General features: G+C 39.3%; 1 protein-coding gene across 1 annotated transcript in view; it reads left to right on the top strand.

Annotated features, from left to right (window-relative positions):
* Positions 1 to 21,447, top strand: part of Pcsk1 (proprotein convertase subtilisin/kexin type 1) — a 41,574-nt gene extending 20,127 nt beyond the window's left edge. Inside the window, exons 7-14 of the mRNA XM_040728997.1 lie at positions 623 to 795; positions 2,053 to 2,265; positions 4,926 to 5,026; positions 12,131 to 12,364; positions 13,336 to 13,493; positions 14,368 to 14,501; positions 17,364 to 17,525; positions 19,442 to 21,447. Coding sequence (XP_040584931.1) covers positions 623 to 795; positions 2,053 to 2,265; positions 4,926 to 5,026; positions 12,131 to 12,364; positions 13,336 to 13,493; positions 14,368 to 14,501; positions 17,364 to 17,525; positions 19,442 to 19,819 — 1,553 coding nt within the window. The 3' untranslated portion in view covers positions 19,820 to 21,447. The remainder of the gene's footprint in view (positions 1 to 622; positions 796 to 2,052; positions 2,266 to 4,925; positions 5,027 to 12,130; positions 12,365 to 13,335; positions 13,494 to 14,367; positions 14,502 to 17,363; positions 17,526 to 19,441) is intronic.
* Positions 21,448 to 25,336: the final 3,889 nt, after the last annotated feature.

The following is a 25,336-nucleotide window of genomic DNA, read 5'->3' as shown; positions in this document are numbered from 1 at the left end:
TTTCTCAGCAAGCATATCAAAGAATGACCTTTGGATTACTTTTAATTTGTTCATAGAAAAATGGTTCCTTCCCTGTGTTAGCTTCTTATTGGAGATGGATCTTTTGTGGCTGCAGTTTCTAATAAGGGTATTTCTATGAAAGATCGGGCCACAGCCACATGGCACAGTCAGGAGCAGGTGTGTCGAGGGAGGGATGTTTGTTATTTTTCCTTCTGAAAGCTCTCTCATCTGTCACTTTGTTCCGATGCTAGAGGGAGAGGAGATACTTTTAATGAATAGTAGCCATGGCATTTCCTCGTGCAAAGATGCCACTTCCTTTTGATCTCGGTATTACTGGGAACAGCTTTGAATCATCAGCAATAGCAACAAATCTCAGCTACTTTATAGTACATAATGGTGACTCCCAAGTTCCTTCACAGAGACATGGATTTGTCCCCTTACTGCTGTTAGGAACTGCCTCACATGTGTTGCAAACATCCAGTGCTTTGCTTTTTGTTGTTGTTTGTTTGTTTGTTTCACAAAGTCCTTTAAGAATGTGATTATTCAGTGTTTTATTTTTCTATGTGGACACAGTAACATTCCTGTTACATTCTCATTGTCTTGCTTCCTCTTTTTTGCTCAGGTATAAGAATGCTGGACGGCATTGTAACTGATGCAATTGAGGCCAGTTCAATTGGCTTCAACCCTGGCCATGTAGATATTTACAGTGCAAGCTGGGGCCCTAATGATGACGGGAAAACTGTGGAGGGGCCTGGAAGACTGGCCCAGAAGGCATTTGAATATGGTGTCAAACAGGTGAGATGCTCAATAAGGACTCATATGAAACTATCACAAGAGGAAAAATCTTAGGTTAGAGGGAAAGATACAGGGGATGGGCGTTCAAGATTAAGAGCATTTCCATATTTGGGTTCAACATGGCACAGAGATTCATTACTTTTAAAATACTTGCATTTAAAATATTTCTTGGGGCTATGGAGATAGCTCATTTGAAAAAGTGATGGCTGTACAATGTGAAAACTTGGGTTTGTGCCCCAGCATCTGGGTATAAAGCCACAAATGACAGTGCATGTTTACTGCCAAGGCAGGAGAAGCAGGCAAAGATCCCTGAAGATCACTACCTGGCCAGCCTTTCATGAGGGAACATGCTTTAAACAAACAAGATGGACTTTTCTGAAAGCTAGGTAGATAGTGCCTCAAAAATGACAGTCAATATGGACCTCTGGCCTCCACACACATGCATGTACACCTACACAAATGCATGTATCTGGACATACACATATATGCGCTCACACATAAATACCTGCATCCATGTACATACGCACACAGAGACATGTATACACACGGCTTTTTGGACATCTTTCTCATTTTTCTTCAGCAGTTTCAATAGGTCATCCACAACCTAGACTTCTTGCAGTTGTTCAAGTTGCATTCTTGAAAGTAATAACACCCTGCCTTCCACATTACACACACCCCTGGAATCCCCTGGCCTGTCATCTTTCACTTGAGCTGACTGCATTATTGGACAGATTCTAAGACCTTGAACTATGCAGGACAAGACAAAAGTAGAAGCTTTGGAAAGCACCAATTGAAAAATCACAGGAAAAGTGGCCTTGACGAGTTTCATTCAATGCAGAGTCCTTTTGAATGCAGCTGCAAGGCAGATCTGAATAATGCCTGATTTCGTCATTCTATCAGTCAGCCAGACGATTCATTCGGAAATAGAGGAAGTTCAAAGATTCAAGTATAGTGACATAGCCAAGAGAAGAGTGAAAAGAATTCTAATCCAGTGCTAAAGGCCAGGTTATGAATCTACTAATAAAGAAGAAAGGAAAAGCTTTTCTGGACCCCACTGCACAGAGAGCCCTGACAACTAGAGACTGGCAGGAACAGTCTTGTCCTGGTCTGTAATATACAGTCTGACATTGACCCTGAACTTAACGACAGATTCCAAAGAGTTGTCTCTGGGGATGTGTATTTCCTGGTAGTTTTGGTGGAATTGCTGGTAACCAGAATAGATGATGATACATTGTTATGTGTTGTCTTTTCTTTTAGGGGAGACAAGGGAAAGGCTCCATCTTTGTTTGGGCTTCTGGGAATGGGGGTCGTCAGGGAGATAATTGTGACTGTGATGGCTACACAGATAGCATTTACACCATCTCTATCAGCAGTGCCTCCCAGCAAGGCTTGTCACCCTGGTATGCAGAGAAGTGTTCCTCCACACTGGCCACCTCCTACAGCAGCGGAGATTACACAGACCAGCGAATAGTAGGTTACAGGTTGCTTTTGTTTCTGTCTCTCTGCTGAGGTAGAGGAGCAGGGCTTTCAGAGCAACCCTTTCCCATGACCTTCGGTAGAACTGGTTTGCTTCAGCTTGATGTCTCTGTTTGGAAGACTTGTACTTGCTCACTTGAAAGAGTGGCATATATTGGGAAGTTTCTCTCCAGGGACAATGACACTTCTGCCAAGATGATCTTCCCTGTCGTTTTTCTTTTTAACTCAACTCAGAAAAGCCACAAAACCTGTCATTACATACAGTAAAAACTCCAAATGCCTTTCCTGTCTGTCTGATGTCTCTGTGGAAAGAGTCTAGAAGGAGATTTCAGAGTCATAGGGCTCATCACCCTGTGCTGTGGAAAGAGTCTAGAAGGAGATTTCAGAGTCATAGGGCTCATCACCCTGTGCTGTGGAAAGAGTCTAGAAGGAGATTTCAGAGTCATAGGGCTCATCACCCTGTGCTGTGGAAAGAGTCTAGAAGGAGATTTCAGAGTCATAGGGCTCATCACCCTGTGCTTGCTGACCCTCTAATAGCAGGGATACAGTCTGACTTGACCATTAGCAAATGATACAAGGATAGCCTGCACACCAGTGACATCTCTTAAGAACAGATGACCCACATGAAAAATAACAGTCTCACTTTTGCCTGGGGTGAACTCAGCCTTCAGGAAAGCAGCTCAGGGAGTTATATGCTTCAGTATGCTCCAGCCCACGCAAACCTGTGCCTCACTTCCGTGAGTCATGGACAATTATTGGATTTCCCTCCAAGGGCATAATGAAGAACTGTTTGGAGGCATTGAGAACAGAGATGGGCACTTTAAACTTAAACATTTAAAGCCTCAAATTTAACCATGGACATAGAATGCACTAAATAAAGCATGTAGATCCTATCCTCAATAAAGTAGCAGGTTAAGAACCAGTTAGTAATTCCTAGGTTCTGGGAGCTAATTACCCCTAACTCCAGTCTGTTATGATAGAGTGTTATACTTGCTGTCTTTTCTTTTAGGGGAGCTAAGGGAAGGACTCCATCTTTGTCAAATCTTCTGGGAATGGGGGTCCTGGCATATATGTACAGTTCCCACTAACAAGCAAAATTGTCTGGTTTGCACAAGATCAGTGTTCTATTGCTCTTATTCTGCACCTACTTAAGGCAAGAAAGCTGTGTCGTTTCCACGGAAAGGTGATGGCCTCCCTCTCATGCCATGTGTTCAGCTAGTTGAATAATAGACTGTGACATTCTACTCAAGGGTTCTGTATAGCAGACACACTTTATAGCTTTAGAAAGGGACATGTCAGATATCTGCCCATGGGTGTCAGAGCTCCTGACTGTTACTGTTCCTGGAGCATCCAGAGCTGGCTTGTGTTAAAAGTTTAAATGTTAAAAATTTCCTGTTAAGCATTGTGGAATTGCTATTGCGCAGACTTGCCCTCATCTGGAGCCCCACACACTGAAGCAGGCAAGAGACTTCTGCCTTTGTAGAGATTCGTCCTTAGGTAAAGCAGTCCTGAGACAGACAGATGGCAGATTTCATTTGAGACAGTTGCAATGATGCTTTTACTTATGTAATGCTTTTCCTCCACATAGTCATCTCTGGGGACCTATTTGCGTCAACAGGTATAAAGGGCATCTTGACTTCCGCAGCTCTCTGAGAAGTAGAGCCACCATAACTTGAGAAATCTGAGGATGCTAAGTGGAAAGCCAAAGGAGGTGATAATAGAACAAATTATTTTTTTACACCTCCCTCCCACACATTCAAGTCTCTAGGTAAAACTAAGACACTGAAGCCTGAGTGGGTGTCTGCTTAGTAATCATTTGGCCCCACTGCTTGTTCTGCCAGCAGACTGACTGAAAGTGGTTTGGGTATTTCTGCTTTATCTCAGTAACCTCTTTATTATCCTAAAGTTAGCCTGCTCACTTCTTGCATACAATAATATTGTTCACAAATACTTTCACAAGGCAGGCTGTCACTTATGTCTCAGGATGAGTCCGGAAATATAAATCTCATTCTGGTAATGTGAAGAACACATAATGTGACCATGGATCACATCTAGTACACAGCAGTTTTATAACCTGAACCAAGAGCTAAATGTGGGTTAGTTTTTAAATCTGACCATTCCCACATAAGGGCAGAAGACATGAGCTCATAGCTTTCCAATCAAGTTTACAGTTAATGCAAAATCTATTCTAAGTAAGTTCTGTTCAAAGAACTCTTATCAAGGTGTCATTATATCCCCGTGTTACAGTGGCAGACAGATGTCAATCTGAAGGCCAGAGGGAATGTTGTTTGAGTTAGGATTTCTAAATATGCCCGACCATGCACAAAGGACCTGATGATTAATGAGATGGCATGATTCACAGTGATTTAGAAACAGTTCCTTTTTTATAGACACATTTAGTTTGGGAATCTCAGAAGAGAAAATATTCATAGTGGGAGTACTTCATGCCCAGAATAGGCAACTTGCTGCCAGAATTATAGACAAGTTGCACATAGAGGAGAGTGACTAAAACAGCAGCAGATGGCAAACATCCGCTTGCTGGTGCTTGAGAGGAGGAAGTGGAGAGTGGAACCTTGAGCACAACAGATGCAGACCTTGGTCGGGCTACCCCTGCAATGCTCCTCATGTCTCTATCTTTTTCTCCTTCTTCCCAGACAAGCGCCGACCTGCACAATGACTGCACAGAGACCCACACAGGCACCTCAGCCTCTGCACCTCTGGCTGCTGGCATCTTCGCTCTGGCCTTGGAAGCAAAGTAAGGCCCCCAAATGTTGTCAGCTTGACTGGGACTGCTTCTCATACTCTTTTCTGAATATGTGATTATAGGAGAAATGCTGGACAACTGCAAAAATAGTAACAACAACATCTAACCAAATCCTGCCACTTTGAAATCATTGTTGACACCTCAATCTAGATTTAAGAAGCATACATCATATTGCAAATTATTTTCTAATATTTAAAAAAATCTATAATATATTAAAATATTGACTCATATCTCAGTCAATGTTCTTTGACTTTCTAAATTCATTTTTCACCTAGTTCTCCTCCTGCGCACCAAGCCTGTCCTATCAGAAAGAATTCCGTCCAAATCACTTCCTAGGAGTGACGCTGAAAGCAAATGTGCTTCTTCTCATTATAACCTTCATTCTGAGCTAATTTAACTAGATAAAATTTGATAATTAAAAACAAGACTTTATCTTTTCACACGGCTGCAGACTATAAATACAAATTTTGGTAAAACCATCCAATCATGTTTCTATAAATATTGGCATTTGTGATGTGTTCCTGGAAACAAGCACACAGACTTGGGAAATCTGAGCCAAAGAGAAGGTGTGTTTTAATGATTTTGATGCATATTGACAAATTGTTGCCTTGAAAGGCCATATCATGCTATATTCTCCCCAGCAGTGTATGTTTGAAAGTGCCAGTTTCTAAAATACTAACAGTGCTTACCTTTAATGTGTTTATTGTGTGAAGGAAATGGTGTCTTCTTTAATACTCGGCTCATTACTGACGTAGTTCAGAATTGGCTCATTACTGACGTAGTTCAGAAGTTTATGTCTTTTGGCCAGTTGCCCTCTGATACAGCCTCTTTATGTCCCTGGCTTTTATGACCTTGGTTACAAAGATCCATTAATACTTTATCAGTTTGGCCTTTATCTTCCGTTTTACTCATAGGTAACAGTGTAACAAGGCTAGTAAGTAATCAGCTATGTTTGCCAGTCTGTTTCTCTAGTGCTTCCTGCTTTAAAAATTCTCATAAACCAAAACTAGATTCAAATTATTTGTTTCCATTGCCTCTTCTTTGCCATGCTTAATTTCTAAATCCCTCTGGCCTTTATTTTAACATAAGATGTTAAAAATGGGCTTAGCAATGTTTTTACTTCACAGAAGTTATTCAACAGTCTAACAATTAACACAGATGCAAAGAAAAGTTATTCACCCCACACCTGCTTCCATAGCTCAGTTTTTCTTATCCCTGCAATTTAATATCAGGTGATGAGATGTTCACCAAGCCTCCCACATATTTGTAGACTACACTCATAAGAGCAAAACATGCTATCCTCTACACCACAAGGAAGAATTGGAAACTTTGTTGGAAACAGTCCAGAAGAGATGAGGGTGGAGTTTCTGGGTGTCAACAATGACACATCCTATCCAGCATAAACTCTCATTGGTGTTTTTAATTTTGCCATTCTGCCAGGAGTGAGATGATATCTCAGAGATGTTTTGATTTGGATTTCCCTGATGGCTAAGGATGTTGAGCACTTTCTTAACTTTCTTTCAGCCATTTTAGATTCCTCTATTGAGAATTCTCTGTTTAGTTCTGCAGCCCACTTTTTAATTGAATTATTTGGTGTTTTGGAGACTATGTATTTTGGAAATCAGTCCTCTGTCAGATGTGGGGTTGGTGAACATCTTTTCCCATTCTGTAGGCTGCCCTTTTGTTTTCTTGACTGTGTCCTTTGCCTTACAGAAGCTTCTCAGTTTCAGGAGGTCCCATTTATTAATTGTCAATCTCAGTGTCTGCGCTTACAATCATCTCATTCTTTAGAGGCAAGATCAAAAGAATCAGAACACTTTTAGTAAGGAAGAAAAACTCTCAGGAGAATCATTGGATCCTATCACACCTTTGGAGATAATCAGCAAACAGATGAACCTTAGGCTTGATTAAGGTCAAGAGAATCAGAAATAAGCTATCAATATTGCACAAAGTCTTCAAGGGAACAAACCTCCACAAAATTCATACAATTCTCTTTGAAAGTTCAAGTTAGAAAGTCTTCAATATTTGAACTCAAATAGGTGCAGTCAGAGACTGAACCACGTAAAGACTAAACCAGGTAACCCAAGAATTTTCACTGGTGATTTTGTACCCAGTCTTTTTAATCTGTATCTCTTCTAATTAAAGGAATGCTTAATTCAGTGTTTACTTCTGTAATTCTTATTTTCAATAACATCTCTAATTAGTAACACAATACAGTCTTGTCATTTTTAATTATTGCAGGTGCTGGTATGCACTAATTAACAAAGGAAGGCTGTCAGGAAGTGGGTCTACTGTTAGTAGCTCCTTTTCACTTATAAAATGTAAGCACACAACTGTGGAATAATTGTTAATAAACAAGACTTAATTTTCCTAATTGCCTAACAGTGAACTCCCTTAGATATTTCCCAAAAATTATATATAAAAAATACAATATTACTGCAAATAATGGCTCAGTCATGGAAATGTAAAAATGTATACCTTGATTGTGATCACCACACCACCATTTCTTATGCCCCTTAGTCTCCATCTTCATCCCCATTACACATACCTGCAAACAGTGATCAACCAAATGGGAAACTTGTCTATTGCCTATTGACCACCTTGATAGGAGGCTTTTACTTAAGACACCTTGTTTTAAAAACCGGAATGAAACAAGCATCTTAATAATGTACTTTAGGAACAGAAGTCATTGTTTGTACCTTGAAAGCACAGCCTTTCCTTCTCAACTGGCTAATGATTCCTAAATGTGTGAGGGCCACAAAACAATAGATATAGAGAGGTAATTCTAATGTTAAACTGACAGAAGTTTTGAGTTGTAAGGCATCCTAGAGATTGTCACATCCAACTTTCTCTTATGACAGATGAGATGACTCAGGCCCACAGAAATAAAGGAGTCAGACTGTGGTTGAACCATTCATTGGAGTTTCTGTTAGTTTTGGTGCAATACAAAACCAGATTGAATTTTAAAAATATAAATATCCTGCCCCACCTACATTGGTAGAGTTGGATATGTCTCAGAAGTTTTCATTATTTATAAGTGTACTAGGTGATTATGATACATGTGATCTGGAATTTGCTGGGAATCTCTAGACTGGAGTCCTTCTCAAGCCTCCACCAGGGGCTTTGGCATTTCACAATATATCCGGTAAGAATGCAGGTCAGCTGAGTGAAATGAATGGAACTCTCAGTTCCTGGGATAGCCCATTAAAGCAACAAGTCAAAATGAGAGCTAAGCCTTCAACTGCCCAGTGATAACAACCAGCATAGACATGGGGCTTGTCTCATTTCTGGGAGCCCAAATGACAGATATCAGCAGTTTTATGCATGTATGTACTATGCCTATAAATAATAACTGCTTAATAGAGGATAAAATGGGAAAGGTGCCTTTAGGGTTTCTACATCTTCTTCCATATGGAAATCTTGACAAAAGTACCTCAAGAAGACTTTGAAGCAAGTCTCCAACAGAGAGACTTGCTAATAAAGGAATTTGCCCTGGCAGGCCTGGGGCATGAGGGGGTGGGGTGGGGATGGGGTGGGTTGGCTGGGAATGTAGTTGGGGAAAGCTCAGAAGTGGTCTAGGAGCTAAAGACTTGACTGCAACTTCAAAGGCTGCAATACAATGGCTCTGGACCAGGGCTGGTTCAAACACAGGTAGCTTTGGCTAGAAGTCTCATCAGTGAAAGCATTCCTAATTCCCTATGGTCATGCCTTGGAGATCATACACAGGTCTTTAAACAGTAACCAGGGCATTGATTAATTCATCCATTATTGGCTCTGGGGAGAAAGAAGCAAATTGAGCCAGATTTCCATGATTCTGCAACCTCATGATAAGACAGAACCTTTGAAAAATTCAAATATTTATTAAATATTGCTTGATTTCACCAGAACGAAACAATGCAACTCACAAAACAATGAAATACTTAAGGACTTGAAACAGTATAATGACTAACAGCAGTAATCTTCAAATATATCAGAATATTTAATATTAATATTTAATAAGAAGGCAACTTCTTATTCACAAGTCTTATTTATATATACTCTTCTTTATTATTTTTATGATTTTCTCCTTTCCTTTTCTCCCTCAAAATCTTCCTATATACCCCATGCCCTCATTACTTTTTCAAATTCATGGTCTTTTAAAAAATTAATTGTTATTACATATGTATGTACACCTAAATATAACCTGCTCAGTCTGTACAATGTCACTTGTATGCATGTTTTCAAGGCAACTAATGCACTCTTTCCTGGAAAACTATTTTTCCCACACTCAGTATTCATTAGGTGCCTGTAGTTTTTTGTGTAGGATTGAGGCCTCACAGAGTTTCTTTAGTTCACTTTGACATGTCTATTGTATTTGTCCTTGTTTAGCTCATGTTAAGTAGTCATACCAGTGTGACTTCATGTGTGTAACTTAGATATTTTATTACATTCACTTGGCAGATGTAAGTGCACATTTATTTGACCCAGAGCACAAACATGTGGAGGTCAGAGGACACCTTGTAGGAGTTAGTTCTCTCTTCTTCCACCAAACAGACACTGGGGATAGCATTCCGATTAACAGGTGTGACATGAGGTGTCCCTATTTCCCTTATACTCTTGCATACTCTCGTGCCTGGCATTCCTCTGTGTGTTCACTAATCATCAGGGAAGGAGGTAATATGTTTTCACTCCTTGTGGCTAAATTCTGGCTAGAGAGGCAGAAAATAAGACACAAAACAAAGGAGTTGACCAGTGTGTAATAATATGGAGAAAAGAGAAACATCAGAGCAGGGGGTGAGCTCCAGGAGCCTGTTGTGGGGAGTTAGAAGCCTCAGTAAGGTAGTCAAGGAAGGCCTCAACCTATTGTGATACTTTGAGTCTCCAACTTACACATGTTGTTTTCAAATTAATTTTACTAAAACTTAACAGTTTACCATTTTCTTCAGCAAAAATCCAGAACAATTCCCACTGCCCAAATGGTAAATTCCAAGCTTCCTCTGGCATTCAGCACCTTCAGTTGTGGCTGAGCTCTTCCCTGCCCTGGCACACAGAGCTCTCTTCCCTGACCTGGCACACAGACTGTAATGTGGTCAAGCTGTCTTCCCACATCAGGCTGCTGCTGCTCGACGAACCCTTGAAAATTCACCTCATATATATCTTCCCAGAAAAGGCATTCTCCAGGCTTTCACATTCATTAAGTTATAAATGCAACATCCAACATACATAGTTATACAAAAGGTTTTTTAACTGTACCGCAAATTTCTTAAAAACCAGAACCACCTCCTTGAATATTCTAATAATATTTAGCATAATAACTTTCAAGAGTAATATCATGAAGTCCAGAATTTCTTGTCATTCCTCAATATCTGCCAAGAATCAGGCTTTACAAAGTTCAAGTCTCTTGTATGAAATGGTATTTCAATTGTAAACAACATATGCTCATCTCATATATTTTAAGTAATTTCCAAATTACTTATAATACCCAATAAAATGTAAATCCTATGTTATACTACACTTTTAAAGGAATGCTAACAAGGGAAATTGTTATACATATCAGTACAAATGAAAAGATTTTCTTTTTAAATATTTTTTATCTATGTTTGGTTGAATCCTAAGTATGTGGAACCCAGGAATATGGAGCTCTGACTACATTTGAAAAAAAAAAAAAGACAAGGAGCGTTGAGTATGTTTCGAGCCTCTGTGTTTCAAATTTGATTCTTCCTATGACAAAAGCAAGGCTTAAGGTGATAAGGCATTTCAAGAACAGAACTAGTGACACAAAGAAAGTCTTATATTATTATTATGTAAATAAAATTAAATTAAAAATGAAAATAATCCATGACTCCTCCTCATACCACCAAGGGTTGTGCAGATACCCAGGGTCTGGTCAGCCATCTGAAATTATGATAGTGTCCAAGAGCCATGTTGCCATCAGGGTCATACTGATCTGGGTGGCCTTTGCTGCCACAGGGCCATGGTAACATCCAGGCCAAGGGCTTTGCAGGTCTGTGGTCCTGCTACAGCAGCGTCTGTGTTGAGTTCCATGGCCCATGTCACCGCAGCGGGTCATAGGAGCCACGAGTGCTGAAACCTGAGGACAGTGCTGAGCTAGAACCATCATTTGCTAGCTCTGGAAGATCTGGCCCTGCCCTTCCCTGGCCACTTTAGTTGAAGGGCTGGCCCCACCCCTCACTGGAGAGCCAGCCACCCCTCACCACAGGTGTGGGAGAGCTGGCCTGCATCGCAGAGCCTAAGAGAGCTGGCTCTGTCCCTCATCTAAAGAGGATGATCCCAGTGCCCCAGACCAACCAAGTTAGTTACCACCCAGACCCACATCCAGGACTTTAACCTGGCCAACCCCAACATGAACCCCATAAATGACCTGCAAGGGTGTGAAGGCACTGATCCTGCAAAAACAATAGCCACAAGATCTCCATGACTCAGGGCAACAGGAGGATAGCTGAGTGAACTTTCAGTGAGGGTCCAGTGATGATGGTGTGACAGAGGCCTTGAACCAGACCAACAACTTGTTGCAATGAACAGTGAAGCTGAGTGGGCAGTAGGGTGCACTGCATGGCATGGCACACCACAGCTCCCAACGACACTCAGACGAACGGAGAGGTGGGGAAAATGGGATGAAGTGGAGCTTTTGTTTGTTTGTTCATTTCGTGTTATTCTAAATTAATACGATTTTAAATTGTTGGGGGAATGCTACAGGGGTGACAGAAAGATATAGAGGGACTGAGAAATGAGCAGAATTGGGGGTACAGAATGTGAAATTCCCAAAGAATCAATAAAAATTATGTAAAAACAACCTCCCAAAAATTGGCTTTAGATAAATATAAATAACTAGAGTTGGGAACAAAAGTTCACACCTCAACAATGCTTGAGATAGAATTTTACTGGTAGTAAATATTTAACTTGTATGCTATAGATGATAACTTTTAGTACTGTTTTGTAAGTTCTAAATAAAATAACTTAACAATAAGTAATAGAATATATATTTACAAAAGGCACTTAATAATCCCTAAAAGGAGATGCTTATTTTTAGCACTTGATTTTATAAGAATATTTCATTTTGTTCCTAAAAGATACTTTGGGTCACTTTCTCTCTAGCCCAAATCTCACTTGGCGTGATATGCAGCATCTGGTTGTCTGGACCTCTGAGTATGATCCACTGGCTAATAACCCAGGTTGGAAAAAGAATGGTGCAGGCTTAATGGTGAACAGTCGATTTGGATTTGGTTTGCTAAATGCCAAAGCTCTGGTCGATCTGGCTGACCCTAGGACCTGGAGAACTGTGCCTGAGAAGAAAGAATGCGTTGTAAAAGACAATAACTTTGAGCCTCGGTAAGTATCTCTAAGACAGTCTTATTAAATTGTTATCACTTAAGTTTTTCTCATACCCTTGGTCTTATGACATAGATGAGGATGGAACTTGACAGTGTTCACTCTGTCTGTATCCTTATGGGGAGTCATGGAAAACCAAAGGTATGCTAGTCAGGTTAACGTATTTGTGTTTTCTTCTTGAAGACCACCTACCAAGTAGCATTAAGCTTCAGAGGTATAACTGTTTTATATAACACTAAGACAAAACATTCTCAAACCAAGACCAATCAACAATTAGTTTTGAGATCTTTTCTCAAAAAGAAGCTTGTTTTAAAATGCATTTTAGCATTGATGAAATCCAATACTTGCCACTAGTATTCTCTAAAGGGTCTTTTCAAAGTAGCCCTACTTCATACTGCAGTTCTGTGTGATGGATGGATTTTCTTCCATGTAGGGCCCATCATGGATTACCTCTGACTCATGTGTGGTCATGAAAGCAGATCTATGACTGCTACATTGCTTTTTATCAAGGTGACCATAATGATAATGAAAAAACCACTCACACGAAGTTTCAGAGCCTAGAAAACCTGGGGGCATTCCTCAGGAAGGCCCTATAAACACAATTATATTTTTATGAGAATCTTATTGACATCTTTGTCATGGACCACGTTTGTTGGATTGAAGACAAACCTGCCAGAATTTGATTGTACATCGATGGCATTGTGTGTGTGTGTGTGTGTGTGTGTGTGTGTGTGTGTGTGCGCGCGCATGTGCGTGTGTGTATGTTTCTTACCATTTTCTTATGCATTAAATTCATTTATAGATAATTCTGAACTGAACTCTAATTCAGATAGTTATATAATGATAATAAGCCTTGCTGACTATCTTGTCAAGATATGCATGCACCTGTGGGACTGTCTCAAACAAACAGAGGGAAGCCAGGGAGCCAGAGGAGACACATTTTCTTTTATATGCTTCTCTAATGTATGTAGAGCCCTCAAAGCTAATGGAGAAGTGACTGTTGAAATCCCAACAAGAGCTTGTGAAGGACAAGAAAACGCTATCAAGTCCCTGGAACATGTGCAATTTGAAGCAACAATTGAATATTCTCGTAGAGGAGACCTTCATGTCACACTCACTTCTGCCGCTGGTAAACTTCAACAACCAAGCAATTGTTGTAGAACTAAGTCTCCTCATAGGCATTGACAGTTCTGTAAAACGTGGTATTTTTGTTGACAATAGAGTTCTTCTCCCTGGTCATTTATCACTGGACCCTAGAGAGACAAAGGGAGTGGCCTGCTCAAGTATGCTAATTAATAAGCTTTTCTAAAATTACCTGCTTTCAAACTATGTGCATTTCCCCACATTAAAGACTGAGCATTCTCTTCTCTTGGTGGCAGTGATTTTTTTAAATCAAGACTTACAGGTATGTCTGAATCATTGAAAAATCAGAATTGTGACCCATAAAATTGAGAATAGTGACTAAATATTCACAGTGATATGAATAAGAATATATGATAATATAAACTTTACCTTATTCCTGAGAGAGTCCTAGTGATGAGTTAAGGACTGTTGAGCAATAAACCACAATCCAACCAAAAGTTGTCCCTCTATATTTATGTGGGTGGAGCTGTGAGACAGGCAGCCGGCAAAGATTCCTACTGCTAAGCCTAATGGCCTGAGTGCCATCCCTGAAACCCATGTGATAGAAGGAGAGAACTGACTCCTACGAGTTGTCCTCTGAACGCCACGCATGTGCCATGGCTCACAGACCTGGCCAATTCTACGATCTTTATAGCATGTGAAGTCTTAGAACTTGGGAGTAAGCTCTATTGAGAGTTATACTTTCTAGATGCCTTGGAGTTTGCCTGAAATACTACTAAGAGTCATACACCATCCCATTGACAGGCTGTAGTTCACTTAATCTCACCTTGAATTTCCAGTTTCTAGATGCTAGAGTGAATCCTATGATCAGTCTGTCAGGTTAGGATATTCACTGACTTATGTTTGTTGTATGAAACTAGGAACAAGCACCGTACTGTTGGCTGAAAGGGAGCGGGATGCATCCCCCAATGGCTTTAAGAATTGGGACTTCATGTCTGTTCACACATGGGGAGAGAATCCTGTAGGCACCTGGATATTGAAAATTACAGACATGGTAAGTATGATTCAGAAGAAACCAAGCTCATTTACAAATACTTTGAAAATGTTGATGTTCAAGTATGTTAAAATGTTAATGACATCATTAGTTAAGTCCAACTCAAAACTACCTCCAGGGTTCAGGTCAGAGACCACAGCATAGTGAAGAGAACTTAGAAAATTTCTAATCTGAGGAGTTACAGAATAACTCACCCATGTCATGATCTTTGTTCTTCTCTTGGCTCTAATTCTCCCTCTGCAGCTTCTAATTCTCCTTTGTTTCAGTTCTTGCTAGCTTCTTGCTCATCTAGCCTAAATACAGTTTTTATAGGAGGCTTGAAGCAGTACTAAAAAAATTACAAGAGTTACATGAAGCACATTCCTTTGGCTGAGTGATAATTGCAGAGTCCTTTACCATTGCAATGCAAAGTTTCAAGGTTCCTGGTTTAAGACCGTGATGCACTGCCTAGTGAGACATGGGTCTTTTATCAGCAAGACTTGGCAAGTCAAGAATTGGAATTTTTTAGGCTGCTTTGTGTTAATAGCCTGGGTTAGACACCTGCAACTCTGACCTTGGGCATAACTGTAAAGTTTTAAACTTATGATCTATTTACAAAAAAACTTTAGTCTGCTTAGAACTTGCTCTGAGGTAAAAATGAACTAATTGTGTGCAGTGGTGTCTTAGACTGAGGAGAAATTATGTTTTTGTGTTAGTCTGAGTAAAAGGAACAAAGAAGGCTTTTAAGTGTCTTAGTGGGACAATAGATCTAGTTATGAAGTATATTCTAGTATATTTTCTATATATCAGAATCATACAGTTAATGATAAGTCATCTTCCTGATTATCCACAGATACATGTGTCCATAAGATTGAGATATAATCATGAGATTACATATATACATCATGTGAGATTACACACTACAATGCTAGGATTGGGGAGACAACAGAGCTGCTTTTGCACATGTGAAACTACGGACAAGAGCAACAGTTTCTGAAGTCAATGCTTCTACAGGCCTTGCCAGCATGGGATTCTGTTCCAACAGGGAGCCACTCTTCTGCTGGGTTGATATCTGAACACTAGTTATCACCTGCTGTATACTTCCACAGCCCTTGACACTCCTAAAGAACTTGACCTGTTCACTTCCTAGAAGAAGAAAGATAAAAGTACAGGGCTACTCTACCCTCTTAGTTATATAGACAATAATCATAAAAAACTACTATACTCAGACATGCTGTAAGGGAGGAGAAAAGGTATACAGCTAAACATGTGACCTGTGATCTTTAGAATCACTCATGATCACAGAGACAGCCAGGTGTGAGGGTACATTTGCTATGGTACCTTGCTGGAGTCAAAGACAGCACCCTTACAGCTCTTCTGCTACTCTCATTAAGTAGATGCTTCCTGTTTCAGGTTAAGCAAGACATTTTAGTTGATGTCTTTCTTCTACTTTTACTAACAAAAAAACGCACTAAAATTTTCAAAAATTTTTATTTTGAAAGCTCAAATAATACTCAAAAACATAAGAATTTTAGAGCATCGCAGACTTTCTTTGTAGAATTGGGAAGCTCAGCTAGTAAACCCTGCATAAACACTTTAAGACCAGAAAGATTTGGAAATCTGAAATACTTCTGGCTCCCAGAATTTTGCATAATAGATCTGTGCTAACGCTCTCTGACATGCTTTAAAGTACACAGGATGATGTGGCAGGGCGGTATCTGGCTGAAATGAAACAGCTGAGTTCTTTATTCCTGGACCACTCCTCTGCTTCCTCTGAAGGTCAGATGTAAATGAATGATTCCATCTTTGAGTTCTGAGAGAAAAGTGTAAGGACCAGCAGTGCAGAGCTCGTAGCCTGGATAATTTTCAAAGATAAATCACTTTAATCTTCTAAAGATGCCAATTAATGTGAATTATATATTTTCTACCTTTTCTCTGAGAATAGCTTTCTTCTACAGATCTTTGAAGTAGGACCAGCAAGATGTCTCAGTAGTTAAAGACAGTTGCCATCAAGATTATTCTGAGTCTTTGAGTTTGATCCCTGGACATAACATTGTTAAAGGAGAGAATCAGCTCATACAAATTTTCTGTGATCTCCATACATATGCTTTGTCACACTGTGAATGCTCGTACACATACACAGAGTCAGTCAATCATATTTTAGAAAATGAAGACTGTAGTAAGTTCTATTCTGATAGGAAGAGAGTAGTGCTATTCTTGAACTTGTCCTCAGTCCTTAAAAAGAAAGCTATTGTATGTGTATGGGTGTGCTGCCTGCCTGTGTATATGTACATGTGTATACCACATTCATGTCTTGTACATCAGGAAACCAGGAGAGGACGTTAGGTCTCCAGAATTGGAGTTACAGAGGGTTGTGAACTGCCATGTGAGTGCTGAGAACTGAACCTGGATCCTCTGGAGGAGAAGCCCATGCTCTTAACCACTGAGTCACCTTTCCAGCCCCTCCTCACTCAATTCCTTGGCTCAGTTTCAGCTTTGGGGAACTAAATGACTCTGCTTACCAAGAAGGATCCACTTCATGTCAAGTCTATACATTCTGACTGAACAGTTTTAAATATTTGACTCATAGATGTTTCAGAGACAATCAGCTTTTCAATGTGACAAAATGCATTTACACAGGGAACTTTGCTTTTAAAACTAGATATTTGAGTGTGAGGTAATAAATCAGTTTTTTTAAATGTTAGATAGTATCAGTTTTTATAACAGGGGTGAATCCAGTGGTTCCTTTCAAAATAGATCTTTGAATGTGAAATACACATTCAAAATTAGATTTTTAACTATGAGATTCTTTTGGCAATTTTAATTGAGTTTATTTTCTATTTGAAGCACAAACTAAAAGACACACATGCTTGATTTTGCCAGTCTGGAAGAATGCAGAACGAAGGCAGGATTGTGAACTGGAAGCTGATTTTTCACGGAACATCTTCTCAGCCAGAGCACATGAAGCAGCCCCGTGTGTACACATCTTACAACACTGTCCAGAATGACAGGAGAGGAGTGGAGAAGATGGTGAATGTCGTGGAGGTCTGTGTAGTTCTGTTCTTGGCATGTTCTCCCTTGAACAATAGTAAACAATGAGTGAGTGAAGACGCATTTAATTTTAAGACAGAAAGAATTTGTGTATGCATAGAGAGAAAGGGCTTGGGAGAGAAAAACTTTTTTTTCAACGGAATGAATCCTTGTTTTCCTTTTTTCTTAAATCTAGAGTTTATTAGTTAAAGTTAGTGAACATAAAATTAAATTATATAACATGAATTGTACTCATGTATGACAGCATATTGCAAATCAAGCTGTGTTTTACATGGTTAAAAATACTACACCTATTATAATATATTGTGTAATATTATGTTGTGGTACAATTATTCAATCTTAGCTGGATGATGGTTATGCACACCTTTAATCCCAGGACTCAGAAGGCAAAGGCAGGTGAATATCTGAGTTCAAACACAGCCTACTCGACAGAACAAGTTCCAGAATGGCCAGGGCTACACAGAGAAACCCTATCTTGAAAAATGAAGATGTAAATTTTAAAAAAGAATGTTAAATCTTATTTGATTTTAACTGTAATCTGTGTAACCTACACAGAAATATCAAAAGAAAGAAAACCAAGGTTAGGGAGTCAAATCATGTAAGCTTCTCTTTGCTGATTTCTCTTTAGTAGTTGGCGCTTAGATGACTTTGTCATCATTAAGAAGAGTTATGAAATCACAATTTCTCTCAGAAAATTTTAAAGAGTAGCCAGTGTTAACCTGGCTTCAGGCTTTGCCCTTTTTAGAAACCATGAAGAACCTGCATCTGTTTCCCTACATGACCAGCATCTAACATAGTGTCTCTGCTGCAGGAAGGGTTGTAGGATCTCTGGAATGTGCTGTCCTAAATAGAAGGCCTCTCTTCTGGATGTTTTAGAAGGTTTCGAGGCATGACCTTTACATGAGGAACTTGTGGACTAACTTTGAGGAAGCCTCAGCTGGGGTTCTGGCCCTGTTTGTATTCTAATAAGCAGAGTCCAAGAGCAATTTATCCATAGCAACTGAGGAGAGTTCACACGGAGAGTGTTTCTCCAAGATTCCTTTCAAAGTATGAACAGGATTTTTCTGTGTTAAAATGTTGAAATGTGATCAGCCCTTCATAGGGTGGGTTCTAAATTCTTGTCGTCAACCATGTATGGATCAAAAATCTTTGAACCAACTGCCTCTGTACTGAACATGTATAGACATTCCTGTATCATTCCCTTCAATAATGCAGTCTAGCAAGTCTTTGCATTGTATTAAGTATTACAAATGATCTAGAGATGATGGTGTATTCTGGAGGATGTGTGTAGGCTATTTACCAATACCTTCCATTCTATGCAAAGGACTTGAACATCCATCGATTTTGGTACCGTGGAAAGTCCTAGAGAACAACTGTATTTACATAATGGTTGACACAGAGCCTCTTCTTAGATCTCCCAGTTCCTGCTCCATGCCCTCTCCACCCAAGGACCTTCTCAGAATCCTATAGCTTCTAACAGGAGTGAGGGCCCTCTAGTCAGCTGCATTTGCACGCAGCAACCAACTGATGCCTTACAAGCAAATTGTTAAATATTTAATATCATTTCCCCAAATGGATTAGATTGCAGCAGGCTTGAAAGTGAAGGAAAACAGCATATTAAATACATACTTGTATAATAGTCTCAATCTCCAAAACCACCAGACATGGAAGCATTCTGATTTCTACTTTATGGCTAGAATTCTGCAAGATGGAAAAAGCTGCCAAAGGTGAACCAGTAAAGGGGAAAATAAGGGTTGAAATACAAACCAATGTAACTCGAAGCCTTGTGTTCTCTCTACTCTCCAAATTGCTTCTCAAGTGACATGTGGGCTTATGTTAGAGCTGCAGCTCTCTTTCCTGCCTGTAAATAATGAGCTTTTTCCCTTTGTTGATGGCATTTTATATTTCAGGAGCAGCCCACACAAAAGAGCCTGAATGACAATCTCCTGGTACCCCAAAGCTCCAGCAGCAGCGGTGTTGAGGGCAGAAGGGAGAAACTGGCACAAGGTGCTCCTTCAGAGGCTGTGCTACGGCTCCTACAAAGTGCTTTCAGCAAAAACCCACCTTCAAAGCAATCACCAAAGAAGTCTCCAGGTACAAAGATCAGCATCCCTTATGAGAGTTTCTATGAAGCCTTGGAAAAGCTAAACAAACCCTCCCAGCTTGAAGACGCTGAGGACAGTCTGTACAACGACTATGTTGATGTTTTCTATAACACAAAACCTTATAAGCATAGAGACGACAGGCTACTGCAAGCTCTTGTGAACATTCTGAATGAGGAAAATTAATAAGGGCGTGTCCCCAAGCATCCTCTTTCCCCTTAAATGTCCCTGGGTGTGAGTGTGTCACTGATTCCTATGCTTATAATGTCCTTTGTGGTACTTTTGCATTTTCTCCTCAAATTGTACCTTGGGGTGGGTTCCAAAAGGAAAGCCAACTTTCTGAATGGATCTCAGTGTTTAACAATGTCTTCCCTGACATATGAGTAAAGCAGGTCTTTGTATAGTCACAGTTGACATGCAGCCCTTTACCCAATGGGATGGCTCCTTCATCCTCCCCATTTCATATCTCGAAAGAACAGGAACAGATTAAGACGTGCATTTTAATTTGGAAAAGTCGTCCACCAAGGTGAGGGTCTACAGCTGATCTTGCTCCCTATTTTTTCAATGGGGTTCTTTGAAAATGAAAGCTCACAAGTAGGTCCATGCCTTAGGCCTCTCTACACCACGTGCTGCTCATGCTGATGGTCTGATGGTTTTCGGGGGGACAGAATAAAATGCATTATTTAGATCCAAAAACAGATATTAAATTTTATATTATCTTGGATAGTTACAGAACATTCTTCTTGGCTGGCGCACCATGAAGAGCTCTCTGCGTGTCCAAAGATGGCTGTGACTCCTACTGTCTGTGGCCTGGCCTCCTGTTTCCCTTTCTGCCTCACACGCCATATGTTTCTTTTCTGAGCCACATGCTCAGGACTCAAAGAACTAATCCAAGCCATTTTCTCAGAACAAAATTATGCTTGACGTTGGCAAATTCCTAATCATAGTTTTGTTTAATAACAAGCAGCCACTCAATAGATAGAGAACCAATGTAATAACAGAGAAAACGTTGATTGAAGGGGGAAAGCAATGAGACATTTCTAACAAGTTGTGTTCTTAGGACAGGCTCTTCTAGTTCTCTGTAAATGAGTATTCATTTCTGAACATCATAGGGTCTTCTCCAATCTCAGTGGACAGTATTCAAGTTCTTACCAAATTGCTTCCATGCTTCTAATCAGAAAACAGATGGGCAGCACGTAGGTCTTATTTGTCCAACCTATAAGTTATGAAGAATGTTTTGAAAACATGAAGGGCTGTTCAAAGTGTGAGATTTCACATAAAAGCTGATTTTCATACCCATCTTCCATCATGGCAATAGCTGGCTGGAGATAACACCTCCCTAGTAAGATTCTGAGTCTGGGCTTTCCTGGCTGGCGGCCTCTTTTTTTTTTACTACTCAGTATCGCTATGGACATTTATCCTTTTTAAATTAAAGTGTGTTAGTTGTAGAAAATAAGGTTTCATTTTGACATTCTCCTACAAGTATTTCATGTACTTGGACAATGTCCACCCCCTACTAATCTGTATTCTGCCTATCTCCACTTGTCCCCCTCCTCTTCACAAGTGCTTCTGCTTCCAATTCCTGTCTTTTCATTTCATCCAGACTCCACATATTAAAAAATGTGATTTTTGTCTTTCTGTGCATGTGATTTTGCCCACTCCCACACTAAATGAATCTGTATAAAGTGTAAATGTATTAGGAAAAAGATTTCCCACAATTACTTCCAGGCAGGCTCTGCCTTTAATAATTGAGTTTGCTATGACCTAGTTATTTTGTTGTATTTATAAATAAAAAGAGTACTTGGAGCCCTAAATATACCTCTGAAGTTTGGTTTAATATGAGCATTTAATCTTATCACACCTGGATGTTCATTGTACTGTTCATTAACTGGAGACCCCTGCTTCCTTATCTTAACATGCCAATATAGGTTCTAGTTGACTATATGCCTGCATTCTCCAACTGAGTTTCTGTTTGTAAATTTTCTACAGTCTGAGCACTGAGCATCCTACAACAACTCCTAGCATTGGACTAGTTCAGAAAAACAGTTCATTTGCTTTTGCTTTGAGTGTAGTTAGTATGATGAATTTCACCTCCTGTTTCTTCGTGATTTTGTACATACGAGGCTCTCTGCAGAGCCTTGCCCGTGATGCCTAGAAGATTTGCAGTAGTCATGTCCCTGAAGGTTTTACACTGTGTTTGATGTAAGTTTTAATGGAATTTTCACTATTGTAGCACATTAAAACAGAAAAGCACTTTAGAGTTTTACATTAAATTTCAACTAACTAAAAATGTCCTGGAGGATGACATCACTAATTGACAGTGATTTAAAACAATGAAAGAGTTAGAGGTCAACCCCTTCCTTTCCTAGCCCTTATACTAAACATAGGGAACTTTTCTTCAATGCTTTCTAATAGTGTCTTTTCCCTGTAAGAACCCCAACCAGCTCATGGGCTACAGCCAAAGGTTTACTCTGGATAAGCTTTAATATTTAGACAACACCATGTTTGAATGTTTCCAAGCTGGAGTATATATTGTCTAGACATAAAATATTTTTGTCAGTCTTTCTTAGTGCCTATGTGGATTTTGTGAAAATGTTAAAAATGATAATTATATAATATGTCCCTTGGAATTTTAAGCTATATTTTCTTTACAGGTATTTATAATGTACCACTGCTTTTATCAAACAATTTTAAAAGCATAATAAATTATATTAAAGAATCAAAAGCTTTCATGAGAATAATAATGTTTCATCCAATAAAATATTTTGAAAGGCATGTCCCTTTGTGAATGGAAAAGTATATATATATATATATATATATATGCCTGTGTTTGTATGTATGTATAAAAGTATATGTATATATGTATGTATGTATGTGTTGTGATACTAAAAGTTATGTTTATCTAATATCCTAATGCAATGTACAACTGAGTCTAACATGATCTTAGAATTCTTAATGGAGCTCTTACATTACACACTTGATGTATTAATCAGAATACATAAAATATACTTATAAATAAGAAGAATAAATTCCTCACCAAGTCAAAAAGGAAAAGCTCATGTTTCCAGCAAAAATAGGTTCTCTCTTTTTCCTAATGTGTTTCCAAATGGACTTTAGAAAAGCAAGAGGTTTACATTAAAACATTGATTAACTCATTTTTAAGATGCCAGACTTTCCTAGAAGCAAATTAAGTACTTACTTGAACAGGCACATTTCATTTTCCTACCCAACCCAGGTATTCAAGTTCACTACAACACAAAAACGCTGTGTGACTGAGCCTTAGCTGAGGTGTTGAGGAGGAGAAAAGGCAGGTGAAGCTGAGCAGACTCACTGCCTCAGAGAAATATTTTCTGACAATTCAGTTTATACACCAAAATAAAGCAGCCAAGCTGTGGCCCCTTCTTCTAAGATGTCCCTTGATCAAGCCTCCAGTTTCCATCCTCAGGACACATCCCTTGAAACTCTACAGCTCAGAAATAGACCCTTTAGTCCCTGAAGATGGGTTTTCCCTGACAACCAACTTCCCTTTCCTAAGAGATTAGTCATTTAAAGTAAAATAACACCTCAAGTATTCCAGAGGGATTGTTTAAACAGGGCTCGTTCCTCCTGGCAGAAACATTGTGAGCCCCTGTGTTAAACACCATCCACTGCATAAAGACATTTCTCTGATGACAGCTAAGAGCTGCACTGCATACAGGTAGAGAAATATGAATTTAAAGGTACTATTATGTTTATTCAACAAAACAAAAGTAGTAGATTTACTCCTAAGGCTAGGAGTTCATGGGTGAAGTGGTCCTGTCATGTCCAGCAGACACTGTTTCATTCTAGTCTACTATGACAACTGACTCTTATGCTTTTTCTAAACCCTCTTCCATAATGGCTCTGAATCTTGGCAGGAGGTATGATACAATTGCTTCATTTGTGGCTTCCGGATCATGGTTCTTAACTGTATTTGCAGTGCCGCATATTAACATTTTCTCCTGTGAAGCAGCTTAATCCAATTGCAAAGTGATTGGTTACACTCATAACATTTGGGAAAACTATTATACCCAAAGGGATATTTTCTAATTCTAAGTGATGATTTAGTTTTATAAACTTTTCAAATAATGTATGAACACATAATTACAATATAAAATTTAAGCATAGAAGTATTACAATACAAACTGATGGTTCATTAGACAGATACACCCCTGCCTCAGTCCAAGGCACTTCCAAGCTATAACTAGCAATTTAAGAAAAGTTTCTCTATAATAAGCATTGCAATATAATTAAAATATGCAAAATTCTGTGTAAAAATGAAATGAGATATATAAATATGGTCCTTACTTTTTAGAAACTTATTAGCCATTATTTTAGATTCCTATCAACTGATGAAAGAATAGAGAAAGCATTGTACTTATAGACAATTGGATATTAATAAGTTGAAATGAAAACTGAAATCTTGAAATGTTCAGATGGGTAAGAATGGAACTGAAAAAAATTTTTTTTCTGATTAGGGTCACTCAGGCTTGTGAGACAAATGCCTTGTGTTCTTTCTCATATGAGAGTTTTGGCCTCAAATGTTTTGTTTTGTGTATTTAAAATTAAAATGGAATACACAGAGAAGGTAAGAAACTAAAAATAAGTACTGACAGAGTGATGCATTTGATGTGATAGGAGATAGTAAAATACAGATGAAACAATTTATGATTATTTATGATTTGACAAAGCTTGCCTGGGGATCAGAATGCAAAGCCAGCTACACTAGCTAGCCACAGAAGCTGAGCAGTGGTGGCACACAACTTTAATCCCAAAACTCAGGAGACAGAGGCAGATGGATCTCTCTGAGCTCAAGGCCACCCAGGGCTCCACCATAGTGATTCAGTCTAAAAGAGAAACAGAGCTCACGCCTTCAATCCCAGCACTAGAGAGGTATATATGGAACTCAGTGCAGTCTCAGAGAGCAGTCTAAGATTCTGAGGCTTCTTGGAGAGCAATCTGAGGTTGAGTGGATCGCCCCTTCCATCTGAGCATTGGTAGAGATGACAACTCTGTAGTGGCTGGCTGCTTTGCTTTTCTGATCTTCAGCTTGAATCCCTGTATCTGTCTCTGGGTTTTTATTGTTTGTGCTGCAGAGACCAGGACTATGGGGCAGGTATTGGTGTAACAGTGCTGTGAAATTGAAGGACTAGGTGAAGGCTTAAATAAATAAAATACTGGAGTTGAAGACAGGGCTCAGTGGTTTAGAGTGTTTTCTGTTGCAGCAGAGGACCAGAATTTGATCTAGCACATCAGGCAGTTCACAAATCCCCAAGGAATCTGATGTCCCTTATGTCTTCAAAGGGTACCTACCACATATGTGTGAACACATATACAAATGACATAAAACTAACCTTTAGAAAAATAAAGTGCACATGAAGAAGTTATTTTGGGAATGTGTTCTGCAAACCAAGTGAAAAAATAATAAAATAGATATATGTGTTATGGAAAACATGACAGAATTCTGGGAGCTAAAGGTTTAACCAGGGATGGAGACAGAGGATGGGGAACAGATTGATAAGGGGGAAATTAATTCAAACTAAGTATGCATTAAGAAGCCTTATGAAACCCCACAAGTTTGTAAGCTAAACAAAATTATGAAATTTTACAAAATAATTTCAGTAGAGTTACTCCACACTAATGAACTATGATATTCCCAGAAGACCTGGGTCATTAAAAGAAAAT

This window comes from Mesocricetus auratus, unplaced genomic scaffold (genome assembly GCF_017639785.1).
Source record: "Mesocricetus auratus isolate SY011 unplaced genomic scaffold, BCM_Maur_2.0 Super-Scaffold_100020, whole genome shotgun sequence".
Taxonomy (NCBI): Eukaryota; Metazoa; Chordata; class Mammalia; order Rodentia; family Cricetidae; genus Mesocricetus; species Mesocricetus auratus.
This window is presented reverse-complemented; position numbering and strand designations above follow the sequence as displayed.